The sequence below is a fragment of the Xyrauchen texanus genome, chromosome 18 (genome assembly GCF_025860055.1).
Source record: "Xyrauchen texanus isolate HMW12.3.18 chromosome 18, RBS_HiC_50CHRs, whole genome shotgun sequence".
NCBI lineage: Eukaryota > Metazoa > Chordata > Actinopteri > Cypriniformes > Catostomidae > Xyrauchen > Xyrauchen texanus.
The window spans coordinates 43,770,243-43,786,912 of NC_068293.1; the positions used below are offsets into that span (position 1 = coordinate 43,770,243).

The 16,670-nt window shown below is 37.7% G+C and overlaps 1 protein-coding gene across 4 annotated transcripts in view; it reads right to left on the bottom strand.

Moving 5' to 3' along the window:
• Window positions 1-874: 874 nt before the first annotated feature.
• The window catches only part of LOC127658918 (E3 ubiquitin-protein ligase Midline-1-like), a 46,302-nt gene continuing 30,506 nt past the window's right edge, over window positions 875-16,670 (bottom strand). For all 4 annotated transcript variants that reach the window (XM_052148489.1, XM_052148490.1, XM_052148488.1 and 1 more), the window contains exons 3-10: window positions 12,487-12,582; window positions 11,953-12,060; window positions 10,018-10,166; window positions 6,801-6,928; window positions 4,178-4,321; window positions 3,491-3,652; window positions 2,170-2,377; window positions 875-1,875 (exon numbers count right to left, since the gene is read on the bottom strand). In XM_052148489.1, coding sequence (XP_052004449.1) covers window positions 1,527-1,875; window positions 2,170-2,377; window positions 3,491-3,652; window positions 4,178-4,321; window positions 6,801-6,928; window positions 10,018-10,166; window positions 11,953-12,060; window positions 12,487-12,582 — 1,344 coding nt within the window. In that variant the 3' untranslated portion in view covers window positions 875-1,526. The remainder of the gene's footprint in view (window positions 1,876-2,169; window positions 2,378-3,490; window positions 3,653-4,177; window positions 4,322-6,800; window positions 6,929-10,017; window positions 10,167-11,952; window positions 12,061-12,486; window positions 12,583-16,670) is intronic.

The window sequence follows — 16,670 nt, forward strand, 5'->3', positions numbered from 1 at the left end:
GCTGAACGATTTGGATAAAATGTCATTGAAATTATTTAAAAAATATTCAAAACCCTTGTGATTTGTTTTTAATTTATCAAAATGAAATAATGTTCTAGAACGGGTGAGTCCTCTTAAAAAGAACCAAACTAAATAAATAAAACATCTTCGCACCTGTTCACTGTGTACCTGTGTGTGTGTGTGTGTGTGTGTGTGTGTGTGTGTGCGTGTGTGTGCGTGTGTGTGAGAAATGGTCTCAGCACACTTTTCATCTTTCTTTTTTACCCAGTCGACATGAAAATGATATAACTGTTATAAACTGTAATACAGAATTATGAAGATTATAATAATATAACAACTATTAAAATGATTTTAAATTATTATTATTATTATTATTATTTTAGGAAAATATTATTATTATTGCATAATAAAAATAATAATAATAACTTATTATTAAATTAAGAAAATATTATTATTGCATAATAAAAATAATAATATGAATAACTTATAAATAAGTTAAGAAAATATTATTATTATTATTATTATTATTGCATTAAAATTATAATATTAATAACTTAAGTTAAGAATATATTATTATTATTGCTTAATAAAATAATAATATTAATAACTTATAAGTTAAGAAAATATTATTATAATTATTATTGCATTAAAATAATAATATTAATAACTTATTTATAAGTTAAGAAAATATTATTATAATTATTATTGCATTAAAATAATAATATTAATAACTTATTTATAAGTTAAGAAAATATTATTATTATTGCACAATACAAATAATAATAATAGTAACTTATTATTAAGTTAAGAAAATATTATTATTATTATACAATAGTAATATATTTCTGTAATAATTTCTTAACTTGCTCGTGACTTTCCACTGCAGTCCAGTTAAACCCTCAAGCTTTTTATTATTAATTAATATTATTAATAGTATTATTATTATTATATAATAATGTATACACAGTTTATATATATATATATATATATATATATATATATATATATATATATATATATATATACACTATTCATTATTTTTAATAATTAAGATTTTTAATCTTTTAGCAATTTTTTGCATTTCTACTATTACTTTGGACATCGTTTTAAATCATGAAGGATTTTTTACAATTCTATTTATTTTTTAATCACTTTTTATAAAAATACGTATATCATGATATATATCGTTATCGGCCAAAAAAAAATTTCTTTGCTAGTTATAAGCTAATAAGCTAATCTTAAATGAAAATGTAATAACTTGCTCCGCCTCATCGTCGGAAATCCTTACATTTCAACTTCGCCCCTCCAACCACCCTCCATTCTTTTATGTAATTCCCAATTTTCACCATCCAATCAATTCATGATGGATAAAATAAAGTACCATCCCACATTTGTTCTTCTTCAATATCCTGTTTCACCTGTAAACTCCGTTGCATTACAGAAGACTTAGTGACAGTCCACAGAACAGGTAAAGTTATATGGGTTTGGAACAACATGAGGGTGAGTAAATGATTGCAGGTTTTGGTTTAGTCGTGGGGGTCACTGATCTCTAGGTGGTCTGGTATGGGCAGCCCAGTGAGGACAGTCAAGCATTTGTTCCAGATGCTGAATACGGGACAGATGGGCTGCGAGAAGGTGATGTCAAACGTGTACAGATGTTGCGTTCCAGCCGCATCGTAAAACGCTAACGAACCCGAGTCGTAGTCGAGCAGAACGCCCAGACGGCGCATGCGAGGAGAGGGGTCGATTGGAAACTCTTTGCCGTTATGCCGCACTGCCCATGACGTGTTGCATCGGCAGAGCACCCATGACGCCGAATCCTTACCGACCCACGTGTGCTTGGGAGCTGATTTGTAGGCAATACCGATGGCGAACCTTGAAGCAATTAAAGAAACACAAACATAAATAACAGATGTTTTAAAGGAACAGTTCATCCAAAAACAATGCTCTAAATCTGTATATTGTTATTTCTTCTATAAAACACAAAAGGAATTTTTTTTTCAGCTTTCTTGCCATAAGACAGTTTATAGTGACTACATAAGTCCAGCTCCTAAATGCACACACAAGCAGCACTAACATTAAATGTGCAATCACATTCCATAACATCATCATGTGGCATTGCATCATACTGTATCATATCACTGAATCTATATAAGGGTCTGCGTTTACCATGTGCTCCCTCCAATCAGAACTTCCCAGTAGTGTCGTCCGCTGTCTATGTACACATTCCCAGTGACACCATAGTTCCCAGTGCTGCTGAAGCGGTCCTGTGCGTGGCTTTTCATGGACGATGTCTCGTCGCGCTCCACAGTCAGACTGTCGTGTGATACCTTTAACTTCCTGTGGGCGGACTTCGGGTCGAGTTTAAACGGCTGACCTGTCAATCAACATTAACTACAGTCAACAATGCAATGCAAGTTCATCCATTGCATTAACCCTCTACTAGGTAACGAAATGATTTTTTTTTTATGATTCACACTGGTGCATAAACTTTATTTTAAAACATTTAGATGGACCAAAATGGTTTCTATGTTAATTGCTTAAATGCCTTTGTTGACAAGCAACCCTGTGTGACAGTGGAATGAAAAACAGGTAAGCTAGGACAGGGTTTCTCAAACTGGGTTCTGGGGACCCTTCAGGGGGCCACAAAGCAGTTTTAGAGGGTCCAAATTTTTGGGGGGAAAAGTGTGAAAAAATGTAATATTATTTGATATTGGGGGTCTGTGTATCTCAGCGAGTATTGGCGCTGACTATCGCACCTGGAGTCGTGAGTTTGAGTGACTCCAGTCAGGTCTCCTTAGCAACCAAATTGGCCCGGTTGCTAGGGAGGGTAGAGTCACATGGGGTAACCTCCTCGTGGTCGTTATAATGTGGTTCTCTCTCTCAGAAGGGCGTGTGGCGAGTTGTGCGTGGATGCTGCGGAGAATAGCGTGAAGCCTCCACATGCGCTACGTCTCCACGGTAACACACTCAACAAGTCACGTGATAAGATGTGCGGATTGACGGTCTCAGACGTGGAGGCAACCGAGATTCATCCTGCGCCACCAGGATTGAGGCGAGTCATTACGCCACCACGAGGACTTAGAGCGCATTGGGAATTGGGCGTTCCAAATTGGAAAGAAAATCCAAAATATACACATCTGCATTTATTTAATTTACATTTACATTTATGCATTTGGCAGACGCTTTTATCCAAAGTGACTTACAGAGCACTTATTACAGGGACAATCCCCCCGGAGCAACTTGGAGTTAAGTGTCTTACTCAAGGACACAATGGTGGTGACTGTGGGGATCGAACCAGCAACCTTCTGAATACCAGTTATGTGCTTTAGCCCACTACACCACCACCACTCCATATATATAAAGAATCATGCATAATGCATGCATCTTGATGCAGATTACAGTTAATACAGTCATTAGAGGCTAATCTCGCAGGAAAGCATTAAGCATTTTACTAACATAGATGTCACAGAATTAAGTGCATACTCACTGTTGGTCTTCAGTTTGCCTGGTGCACTGCTGCGGGTCCCGGCCTGGTTTATGGCTTTCACCAGGAAAATGTACATGGTTCCACTCTGCAGCCCGTGAACAGTGTAATGATTCTGTTTAATGTTGGGAACGATCATCCAGCTATCCATCGATTTACACAGACCTGGAGCAACAAAACCAGAAACTTACTGCAAAATTAAAACAAGTGATATATTGAAAACCATAACATGTTCTATATGACGTGCATCAAGTCATCTGATGTCACAGGATAGCTTTGTGCGAGGAACCCAAATAGTGTGGCCTTATTTACTGAGTAAGCTTGTGATCTTGATTCATATTGTACTACATGCCCAATCCTTTACAAAATAATCTGCTCCATTTCCATCATTCCCACAGATGTGGCATGTTGATGCACAATTGGATGACACATTTTCATGGATTCCTGCAGAATTCTGTGGTGAAAATGTTTATTTCTGAGTCAGAACATCAAGTTCCCTGCAGTGCTTTTATGATGCGCTTGGTTTATTATACAATTATAGCCTGATTTAATCTGATTTTCGCTTTTCTGGTAATGAGGTCACCATTGAATGCTCCAATGGATTGGATACGGTCAGGCTGCACTTTGAAGACAGTTCATCTGGACTGAATTTGAATATTGTTCTCTTCTCGCTCCGCTCGCTTTACTTACTGACAACATTAGTGTGTCCGGTGGAGATGGTGTACTGGAGCTCGTAAGAAACAATGCTGAATTCATCCTCTGATGTCCAGTGCACTGTGATGGTGTCGTAAGATGCTGTGCAAAGCTCCTCGCGTATAGCAGGCGCACTAGGAGCTGGGACAAAACAAAACAGTTTAGTCACAGAGAACTAATGTAACTGAATATGAGGTTTAGTTCAGTAGTGTGGTAAGAAAACAGTTGGCAAACATTGTTGTTCTTGATACTGGCACGAAGAACTTATTTTGCACAGTCAAACAGATGGATAGACAGATGACGATATATCGGCCAATATTCAGACATTTAGTTGATATATGGGCCGATGGATGGATGGAAGAAAGGTCCGAAGGATGATTGGACAGACAGATGTCAATATTTGGTCAATTTGTTGATAAATCGGCCAACAGACAAATGGACAGAGATTTCTGCTAATCGACCAAAATGACATTTTGAGTAATTATTTGGCATTTCCGTGATATATTGGCTAACGGACGGACATATCGGCTGATATACTGGCCAATATTTGGACATTTTCAGTCATTTTGTTGGTATATTCGCTGACGGATTGAGATATTGGCTGACATATCGGCCAGTTGTTGGACATTTTATTGATATATCGGCTGGCGGACGGACATATCGGCTGAAATATTGGCCAATATTTGGTCATTTTGAGTAATTGTTGGTCATTTTATTGATAAATCGGCTGACAGACGGACATATAAGCTGATCTATTGGCTAATATTTAGCCGTTTTCAGTCATATTGTTGATAAATTGGCTGACGGATGGAGATATTGGCTGACATATTGGCCAGTTTTTGGTCATTTTGAGTCATTTTTGGTCATTTTATTGATATTTCGGCTGACGGATGGACATATCGGCTGATATATCAGCTAATATTTAGACATTTTCAGTCATTTTGTTGATAAATTTGCTGAAGGATGGAAATATTGGCTGATATACCGGCTAGTTTTTGGTAATATTTTAAAATTTTAGGTCATTTTATTGATATATTGGCTGGCAGACGGACATATCGGCTGTAACATTGGCCAATATTTGGACATTTTGAGTAACTTTTGGTCATTTTGAGAAGTTTTGGTCAATTTATTGATATATCGGCTGACGGACAGACATATCGGCTGAAATATTGGCCAATTTTTGGTCATTTTATTGATAAATTGGCTGACGGATGGAGATATTGGCTAACGTACCGGACAGTTTTTGGTAATTTGGAGTAATTTTTGGTCATTTTATTGATATATCGGCTGACAGATGGACAGATATGTAGATCGATAGATATCAGCGGATATATCAGCCAATATTTGGTCATTTTGAGTCATTTTTGGTCATTTTATTGATATATCGGCTGGCGGACGGACATATCGGCTGAAATATTGGCCAATATTTGGTCATTTTGAGTAATTGTTGGTCATTTTATTGATAAATCGGCTGACGGACAGACATATAAGCTGATCTATTGGCTAATATTTAGCCGTTTTCAGTCATATTGTTGATAAATTGGCTGACGGATGGAGATATTGGCTGACATATTGGCCAGTTTTTGGTCATTTTGAGTCATTTTTGGTCATTTTATTGATATTTCGGCTGACGGATGGACATATCGGCTGATATATCAGCTAATATTTAGACATTTTCAGTCATTTTGTTGATAAATTTGCTGAAGGATGGAAATATTGGCTGATATACCGGCTAGTTTTTGGTAATATTTTAGAATTTTAGGTCATTTTATTGATATATTGGCTGGCAGACGGACATATCGGCTGTAACATTGGCCAATATTTGGACATTTTGAGTAACTTTTGGTCATTTTGAGAAGTTTTGGTCAATTTATTGATATATCGGCCGACGGACAGACATATCGGCTGAAATATTGGCCAATTTTTGGACATTTTATTGATATATCGGCTGACAGATGGACAGATATGTAGATCGATAGATATCAGCGGATATATCAGCCAATATTTGGTCATTTTGAGTCAATTTGGTCATTTTCTTGATATATCGAATGATGGACGGACATATCGGCTGATATATCGGCTAATATTTGGTCATTTTCAGTAATTTGTGACCATTTTGTTGATATATCGTCTGACAGACGTACAGATATATAGATCAATATATATTGGCGTATATATCTGTCAATTTTTGGTCATTTTATTGATATATTGGCTGGCGGACGGACATATCAGCTGAAATATTGGCCAATATTTGGTCATTTTGAGTAACTTTTGGTCATTTTCTTGATATATCGAATGACGGATGGACATATCGGATGAAATATTAGCTAATATTTGGACATATTCAGTCATTTTGTTGATAAACTGGCTAATGGATGGAGATGTCAGCTGATATACAGGCTAATATTTGGTCATTTTGAGTCATTGGATGGATAGATGGATTTTTTCTTCTGGAACCAGACTGGTACCCTCTATTGTAAACACAGACATCCTTTCTTTTACTCTTCCTCTTACAAATGCCATCCAATCCTCATCAAATGTGGCGCATAAGCAGCAGAAAAGGATTAATGCCCCAAGGAGCCTGATGGTGTCAGACATTAACAGACATCTGTGAACAAACCTGTGAGGTAATCCAAACTCTCCAGCAGTTTCTTCTCTCTGCTAAAGTCCAGTGTGAACGCATCAAACGTGTCATTCAGGTTCATCTCTGGGATCAGGACCTGTGATGATGCTGTTGCCATGGAGACTCTACAATCACATTTGAAACAGAGAATAGGTTAAAACATTAGCTGTGTCTCGTTTCAAAGGCTGCGTCCCCTGGAGGTCGCATTAGTCGGCCGCATACGTCATCGAGGCGGTCTCATTTCAGAAAAGCAAGTAGGACACACCGAATGCAACCTTTGAATGTGACCTTCTTTCACGGCAATTCGGAGGATGCATGAGGTGTATCCATCGTGGACACTTACAACCCACAAATGACGCCAATTTGCCTGAAAACATGAACATAAACGCAAGTAATATTGCAGTACCTCAGTAGACGGGTGCAGAGTATATAATACTGTATGTATAATTATAGTAATACATATATCTCCACATCATTATAGCTCTCCTAAAATCTACCTCATACACTCCCATCCAAAGGGAATTTGTTCCCTTCTCACTCAAAGCGCTAGTGCTTGTTAAAGAGTGGCGTGTTGTCATAGCAACCATGATAAGTTCAGTTTCCTTTTGTCCCACAATGGCCGTCTCGTTTAAATAAGGCTTGTTTAAAGGAGGATGCTCGGTATACTGCAGTCTTTAAAGGACGTGTCCTAGCTAGCACGCAGCCTTCGAAACGAGACACAGCTATTGATTTATTAGCAATGGAACAGTCTGACGTAAATGTTTGTTTTGAGTCTATTTGAACACTTTTTTTTTTTTAATAATTTATGTTCAATGTGAATTAGCTGTCATTAAGTCATTTTGAGTCATTTTTGGTCATTTTGAATAGTTTTGGTCATTTTATTGATATTTCGGCTGACGGATGGACATATCGGCTGATATATCGGCTAATATTTAGATGTTTTCAGTCATTTTATTGATATTTCTGCTGACGGATGGACATATCGGCTGATATATCGGCCAGTTTTTGGTCATTTTATTGATATTTCGGCTGACGGATGGACATATCGTCTGATATATCGGCTAATATCTAGATGTTTTCAGTCATTTTATTGATATTTCTGCTGACGGATGGACATATCGGCTGCTATATCGGCCAGTTTTTGGTCATTTTATTGATATTTCAGCTGACGGATGGACATATCGGCTGATATATCGGCTAATATCTAGATGTTTTCAGTCATTTTATTGATATTTCTGCTGACAGATGGACATATCGGCTGCTATATCGGCCAGTTTTTGGTCATTTTATTGATATTTCGGCTGACGGATGGACATATCGGCTGCTATATCCGCCAGTTTTTGGTCATGTTATTGATATTTCGGCTGACGGATGGACATATCGGCTGATATATCGGCGAATATTTAGATGTTTTCAGTCATTTTATTCACAGTTCGGCTGACAGATGGGCATATCGGCTGCTATATCGGACAGTTTTTGGTCATTTTATTGATATTTCGGCTGACGGATGGACATATCGGCTGCTATATCCGCCAGTTTTTGGTCATGTTATTGATATTTCGGCTGACGGATGGACATATCGGCTGATATATCGGCTAATATTTAGATGTTTTCAGTAATTTTATTGATATTTCGGCTGACGGATGGACATATCGGCTGCTATATCGGCCAGTTTTTGGTCATTTTATTGATATTTCGGCTGACGGATGGACATATCGGCTGATATATCGGCCAGTTTTTGGTCATTTTATTGATATTTCGGCTGACGGATGGACATATCGGCTGATATATCAGCTAATATTTAGATGTTTTCAGTCATTTTATTCATAGTTCGGCTGACAGATGGGCATATCGGCTGATATATCGGCCAGTTTTTGGTCATGTTATTGATATTTCAGCTGACGGATGGACATATCGGCGAATATTTAGATGTTTTCAGTCATTTTATTGATATTTCAGCTGACGGATGGACATTTCGGCTGCTATATCGGATAATATTTAGATGTTTTCAGTCATTTTATTGATATATCGAATGACGGATGGACATATCGGCTGATATATCGGCTAATATTTAGATGTTTTCAGTCATTTTATTGATATTTCAGCTATATCGGATAATATTTAGATGTTTTCAGTCATTTTATTGATATATCGAATGACGGATGGACAGATCGGCTGATATATCAGCTAATATTTAGATGTTTTCAGTCATTTTATTGATATTTCAGCTGACGGATGGACATATCGGCTGCTATATCGGATAATATTTAGATGTTTTCAGTCATTTTATTGATATATCGAATGACGGACGGACATATCGGCTGATTTATCAGCTAATATTTAGACATTTTCAGTCATATTGTCGATAAATTGGCTGATGGATGGAGATATTGGCTGATATACCGGACAGTTTTTGGTCATTATTAATAATTTGAAGTCATTTTGTTGATATATTGGCTGGCAGATGGACATATCAGCTGAAATATTGGCCAATATTTGGTCATTTTGAGTCACTTTTGGTCATTTTATTGATATATCGGCTGACAGATGGACAGAAATGTAGATCGATAGATATCAGCAGATATATCAGTTAATATTTGGTCATTTTGAGCCACTTTTGGTCATTTTGAGTAGTTTTGGTCATTTTATTGATATATCGGCTGACGGATGGACATATCGGCTGATATATCAGCTAATATTTCAAAGTTTTCAGTAATTTTGTTGATAAATTGGCTGACGGATGGAGATATTGGCTGATATATCGGCCAGATTTTGGTCATGTTATTGATATTTCGGCTGACGGACGGACATATCAGCTGATCTATCAGCTAATATTTCGACGTTTTTAGTCATTTTGTTAATAAATTGGCTGAAGGATGGAGATGTTGGCTGATATACCGGCCAGTTTTTGGTCATTATTAATAATTTTAGGTAATTTTGTTGATATATCGAATGACAGACGGACATATCGGCTGATATATCGGCTAATAATTGGTAATTTTCAGTAATTTGTGGCCATTTTTTATATATATATATATATACACACAAGCTAAAAGTGGTCTAATTCACATTGATCATATACTGTATATATATGATCAATGTGAATTAGACCACTTTTAGCTTCCTTCCACTATAAATCTCGTGTAGTCAAACTTTTGACTTTCGGCATATACTCTCTGGTCCACACTGCAGCACACATGTGATGTTTCTTTACCTCTCTGAGATGCTCTTTGCGGTCTGTAGAAAACGGGCGTGATCGTTCTCTTTCAGGACGTGGTCGGCTTGAGTGATGAGCGATGAAGATCTCTCCATGAACTGTTTACAGTTAGCTATCTGTTGAGCGAGCTTTCTCAACCGAACCACCTACAAACAAACACACATTGCAAACAAACAACAACTATTAGCATAATAGCTAAAGCAAATGGAGCAAAATATGAGATCTAGAATTTGGATCTTAAAGAATTAAAGTACACATGGCTTATACAGTATTAAAACGTTGAATTTTCAAGGCTTTTTAAACTTTTTATTAAAGGTGCATTTGGGAAATCGGTGTTCTCAATCGACATCTGTAGTTGAAACATAAAATTACAAATGACTTAATAGCTACCCCAAGAGTCACGATATGTTTCCATTCATGTTCCGAATTCAATTTATGTGGAAAAAGTGAAATATTGCACAATAAATTGGCATGTAAAGGCTTATTGCATAGCAAAATAGAAATTAAAATAGAAAATAGAAATGCAAGTTGACGCTACTGTGGCCCTTAGATGAGGACTTGATCGTCAGAGCCGTAGCCTAGCGTGCTGCGCTCATGACGTGTGGTGCTGATGCATCGCGGGTGACCTTGAGTTCGAGTCCTGGCTCGTGAGGTCCTTACCCGATCCCATTCCCATTCAAAGCCAAATGGACAAAAAAACTAAAACAGACGGAGCGTATTTCCAAATGCACAGATTACGCTAAATTTGACACACAGACCTAAAAACGCTGTTTACGCGATGCAACCAAAGTGAGATGCTCTTATAAAAGCCCTTAAAATAAATCTATCTCAGACAATTTGACGAATTCAATCGCAAAATCGATTTCACTGTGGACTTTATGCTGATGACAGGCTTATGCTGAATAACACTTTTTGTAATGTCTTTTCAATGCTCATCTGCCGTAATAATGTATCTATTTATTTGAAATATTATTTGTACTGTATAATCATTTAAACACAACTATATATAATTATTTAATCCCTATATATATTGAATTATTGTTATTTGAGGGCCTTTCTCATCAAATATTTAAATATATGAAGAATTGCGATTAATTAATTGCATATCCTTAAAATTGTAATCGATTGACAGACCCCATATACTGTATATGTGTATGTGTATGTATATATATATATATATATATATATATATATATATATATATATATATATATACATACATATTAGGGCTGTTGATTTAACGCGTTAATTCAGTGCGATTAATTTTATTAAAAATAACGCGTAAAAAAAAAAAAAAATTAATGCAATTAATCGCAATGTCCCGGGACCCTAATAAGGAAGATTCCTGAGAAATACAAGCTTGTAGTACCACCTGTTTACTCCAGGGGGCAGGAAGTGAAACTTCAGCTGTGTGAGCAACACACAGTTTATACAGTGAACAAACACTTCAGCAGAACAACACAAACATGTGTTACATTCTTGTGTTCAAAACACTAGAAGGAGCGTTTTGGAGGAGAGAGAGAGAGCGAGAGAGTGAGACTCAACACTTCATATTTGAGAATTTAACCCATTATAGTGTTCAATGAATAGTGGTCTCTCCTTAGCAATAAAAGTGTGGCCTTTAACATCGATGAGCCATAAGGAAGGAAACAGAGTTCCTCTGCAATGATCAAAGCCTTTTGTTTCTCTCCCATTTTAGAATAACTCAACATGAACGGCATTTTCAAAACATTGTGGCGATGAAATCCTCATCAATCCAACAAGCTAATGAACGTCAGAATTCCCAGACTTCCATTTGTGTTATTTCAAAGTTTCGATGACTTCACCGTTATTACAAAATATGGAAAACAGTAATGATGAAGGATGAGTGCATGTGCTCTATTTGAATGCTAACGGGGCTTTTTTAATTGTTATAATGGTTTATGATACTACCTTTCCTTCTCTTATCTTAGTGCTGATAATTTGCCTTCTCTGCTGGACGATATTTATGAGAACATCACATTCCTCCGTGAGTTTACTCTCCTGATGAGCTGCATTGTGCTGAAATCAAAACAAACATATGAATGAACAAATGATGGAAATGATGCAGGTAAACATGAACACAATTGTGAACAAACAACAAGAGCAACTTCCCTCATAACATATCAAGTGAGTGAATAAAGCACTCAGACATTAAAGGCTGAACGTCCCATTAACATACATTGTGGTCAAACAGCTGTAAAGACAGCACATCAGGTAACACGGGCTATAATGAAGGTGTGATATCTCACGGACGGTCAACCTAAATATGTCCTAATCATGTACACTATGCATTTTGAACTGGGATACAAGAAACCCTTTAAACATCAAACAAAATGACAAATATTTGTAATGCTTAGCGTCGCTAATCTCAATCAATACAGGCCTATATAATATAATTCAAAGGGACTGTAAAGAGTGCATAAAACCAGGTGAATTGGTCTTTACCTCCACATGTTGACAGGTCTGAATTAACTTCCCCATCAGGTTTTCCAGCTCATTATTCCTCTTGATCAGATTACTGAGGTTAGAATCCAACATTTGCTGTGGAAATATAACAGCGAAATCAGCTAAACAGCACTTTTGCATATACACATATACATCTATACAGAGCTTAACACATCAAAATGAAATCAGGAAAGATTTACAAAAACAAACAAACATCCTACAGCCTTGATTTTGTTTGTAGATGTTGCTCGCCTCTGCTCTGTTGTTTACTGCATGACCTGAGCACAGACTAATGCTTTAATCTGTCAGTAAGCATTTTAAACATCATCTGACCGCGACCCACGGCCCGGAGCGATACTACTCATGGATGGGAGGGGGGGGGGTGGATTTGGAAAAGTAGATCAAGCCTGTCTGATGAGCTGCAATGCCACAGCAGCTTGATTCGTCGTCAACATGTGCAGTCCAGTGTACACTACTGAAATTGCTTCTATTCTGCATTTTTCTCATTTAATACAACTAATTTAGGCAGGACAATTTCAGTCAAATCTTCCCTTCATAGGCAAGATCATTGAAAAGACTTGGACAATTTCCAGTGTGGGTTCCAACAGCAGCGTAGCACAGAGATGGCGCTCATAAAGATACGCTAAGTACTGATTCAGGCTAGTACTGACACTGTTGAGCACAACATTCTCCTAGACAGACTGGAAAACTGGGTAGGGCATCTTTGGGATGGTCCCTCAGGTGGTTACTATGTGAACATAGGTAACTATGAATCTGAGAGGACACCCATGACATTCTTGCACCGCTCTTGTTCAACATATGGTCCCACTAGGCCAAATTATGAATAAGATCCAAATTGCGTACCATAGCTATGCAGACGACACCCAGATTTACCTAGCCCTATCGCCAAATGACTACAGCAGACGCTCTGTGCCAGTGCACTGATGAAACTAACAGTTGGATGTGCCAAACTTCCTTCAGTTAAACAAAGTTAAGAAAGAGGTAATTGTATTTGGCAACAAAGGTGGAATTCCCAACACATACCTTGATCCAGGGGTCTAAAGACAAAAAATCAAGTAAATGGTCTGCACTTATATGGCGCCTTTTTAAACTTAGCGGTATTCAAAGCGCTTTACACTGCGACCCATTCACCCATTCACACACCAATGATGTCAGAGTTGCCATGTAAGGTGCTAGCGTGCCATTGGGAGCAACTTGGGGTTCAGTGTGTTGCCCAAGGACACTTCGGCATGTGGAGTCGTGTGGGCCGGGAATCAAACCACCAACCCTGTGATTAGCAGCCGACCCACTCTACCACCTGAGCCACAGTAGACACAGTAAACTAGTGAGAGAGTGAAAATTGAAACTCACAATGTAGGGCTGGCCGATAAAACGATATCGATATTTATCACGATAAACAAAATCAACGATAAGCTTGAGGAATTTTCGCTATTTACTGCATGTCGCTAAAACACAAGCAGTTCGGCTTTCTCAGGCTGCGTTTCCACTGGGGCGGACGAAATCCGCTCAAAGCCGCTCACAGCGCTAGGAGAGAGTCGCTCCGCACCGCTGCCAATCCTACGATCCACCTTGCGAGCGTGACGCTCGGCTTTCATAGGAATGAACTGAAAACGCTCTCAGCTTCGCTCACAACGCGCCAGTGGTAACGTAGGGTCAGACGGGATGAACTTGCTAATGCTAGCTGCCTTGCTAACGATTAGGCTACGTCGGACACCGGATTGATTCCATCTGCACCGCAAGACTTCAACGGTTGTGTCCGCTCATCGTCTCTAGTGAAGAGCGCGACAGAACAACAGTGATGTGGACGACCGCTCGGATCTTTCTGTAATCTTGAATATTGTTCTCGAGCACCAAACATGCATCATTTCTGCCCCGTCCCGCTCCGCACGCGTCGCCTCTTTGTAGACATGAAGCGCCGCACGAGTTAACGAGGTTTCAAAGCAGCTTTTAGATCAAAAAGTTTTTCCCTTTTAAATGTATCTTTATTAATCAGCATGTTACGAGCCTTTAATAATAAACAAATCGACTTCGGTTCTAATGTTGTGAAAGTTAATTCGATGTCTGGAATGGATAATGAAAGACTAAAATTACTAGTTGGTCGACGAGTCTCTCACTTTAATGAAAATATACAAATGTTTTCTAAATGTTCTCTCGGGACACCCCTGAACCCACATTCAGCATCATGCCACAGTTACGAGGGCTTCTACGCCCCATACTTGAGTATCTGAATCTAAAGAAATATACAAAATATTTCATTTTAATGTAAAATATCCCAACAAACACTGGACTGCTGTCACTCTGAACAAACAGATGATCTTTAACATTCATTTTCAATTGATAAACGGTAAAAGACGGTAAAATTGGTAACAGATCCCGCAGACCGCACTGCTTTGGCCGTCTCTGGACCCCCTGTGCAGTTTTATAGAGACTATTTTGACTGTTTAGAATAAATGTTTTCTTCTTTTCTTCCGTCAACTTTGACATAAAAAAAGAAAGTGCTATTTAAATAAAAATAGTAGGTGGTGTATTAAAACAACATACTGCAAAGTATTCTATTCTGAACATAGACTAAACCGGTTAACATTGCTTAAAGTGCATTTCAAATGGATGCTTTTATCCAAACCCTCTCCACTAAATCATTTATGCATGATATATGCAGGTTAAAAGCCACAGAATAGTGGAGAAATGTGTTTCTAAAGACGTCCCGTTGTTAGCCGTGATTCGATTTTCTAAAAACTGTAAAAATGGGTTTGATCGGGCATGTGAAACATTGACATATCAAGTGAAGCCTTCGACAGTGAAAAAATGAAAGAACATTTGCATCTGTGTGTTACGGTTTTAAAAATAAAATGGCTAAAGTTCTGTGTTTAATATCAGGGAGTCCCAGAGCAGAGGGCTCCAGTGGGCGTTCTGAAATGCAGGACTCATCGTGTGAAGAGAGCTTTGAAAATCTAAAGAAATATCTTACTGGAGACGTGCAAAACAGCTAAACTCACCTGGTATACTGCAGTTAATACACCAATGCTCATTTTGAAAATCTGCTTTCAAAGCTCAGACCAAGTGCAACCATCATATGAATCCCAGTGAAACATGATAAGTGGAAATTACTACAGTGGTGCTGGAGTGTCGTTCACAAACGTTTCTGAGTTTAAGCATTTTCGCTAATCATTTCCAGCAATTGGGTTTTTCTCAGGAAGGAAACGGGTCTCTTCGAGTCAAAGGTGTAGAACCAAACACACTTTCCAAAAAGAGGAAACTGACTGACTTCCCTATTTCATCCGTTCTGAATGACTTTCCACTAATATTCTACCATTCAGAATGTTACGCTTGCAAAGAAAAAATAGTTTTGTCTATGTGCATGTGCACTTGTGTGTTAGTTGTCTGTCTGTCTATCTATCTATCTATCCATCTATCTATAATCTGTCTCTCTATCTATCATCTATCATCTATGTGTCTATCTATCTGTCTGTCTGTCAGTCTATCTATCCATCTATCTGTCTGTCTATCTATCAATCTGTCTGTCTATCTGTCTGTCTATCATCTATCTATCTGTCTGTCTGTCTGTCTGTCTGTCTATCATCCATCTATATGTCTATCTATCTGTCTGTCTATCTATCTATCCATCTGTCTGTCTATCTATCATCTATCTGTCTGTCTATCTGTCTGTCTATCATCTATCTATCTATCTATCTATCTATCTATCTATCTATCTATCTGTCTGTCTGTCTGTCTGTCTGTCAATCATCTATCTGTCTGTCTGTCTGTTTGTCTATCCATCTATCTATAATCTGTCTATCTATCTATGTGTCTATCTATCTATCTATCTATCTATCCATCTATCTGTCTGTCTGTCTATCTATAATCTGTCTGTCTATCTATCATCTATCTGTCTGTCTATCTGTCTGTCTGTCTATCATCTATCTATCTATCTATCTATCTGTCTGTCTGTCTATCTATCTATCCATCTATCTGTCATCTGTCTGTCTATCTATCATCTATCTGTCTGTCTGTCTGTTTGTCTGTCTATCTATCCATCTATCTATAATCTGTCTGTCTATCATCTATCTATCTATCTGTCTGTCTGTCTGTCTGTCTATCCATCTATATGTCTATCTATCTATCCATCTATATGTCTATCTATCTATCCATCTATCTGTCTGTCT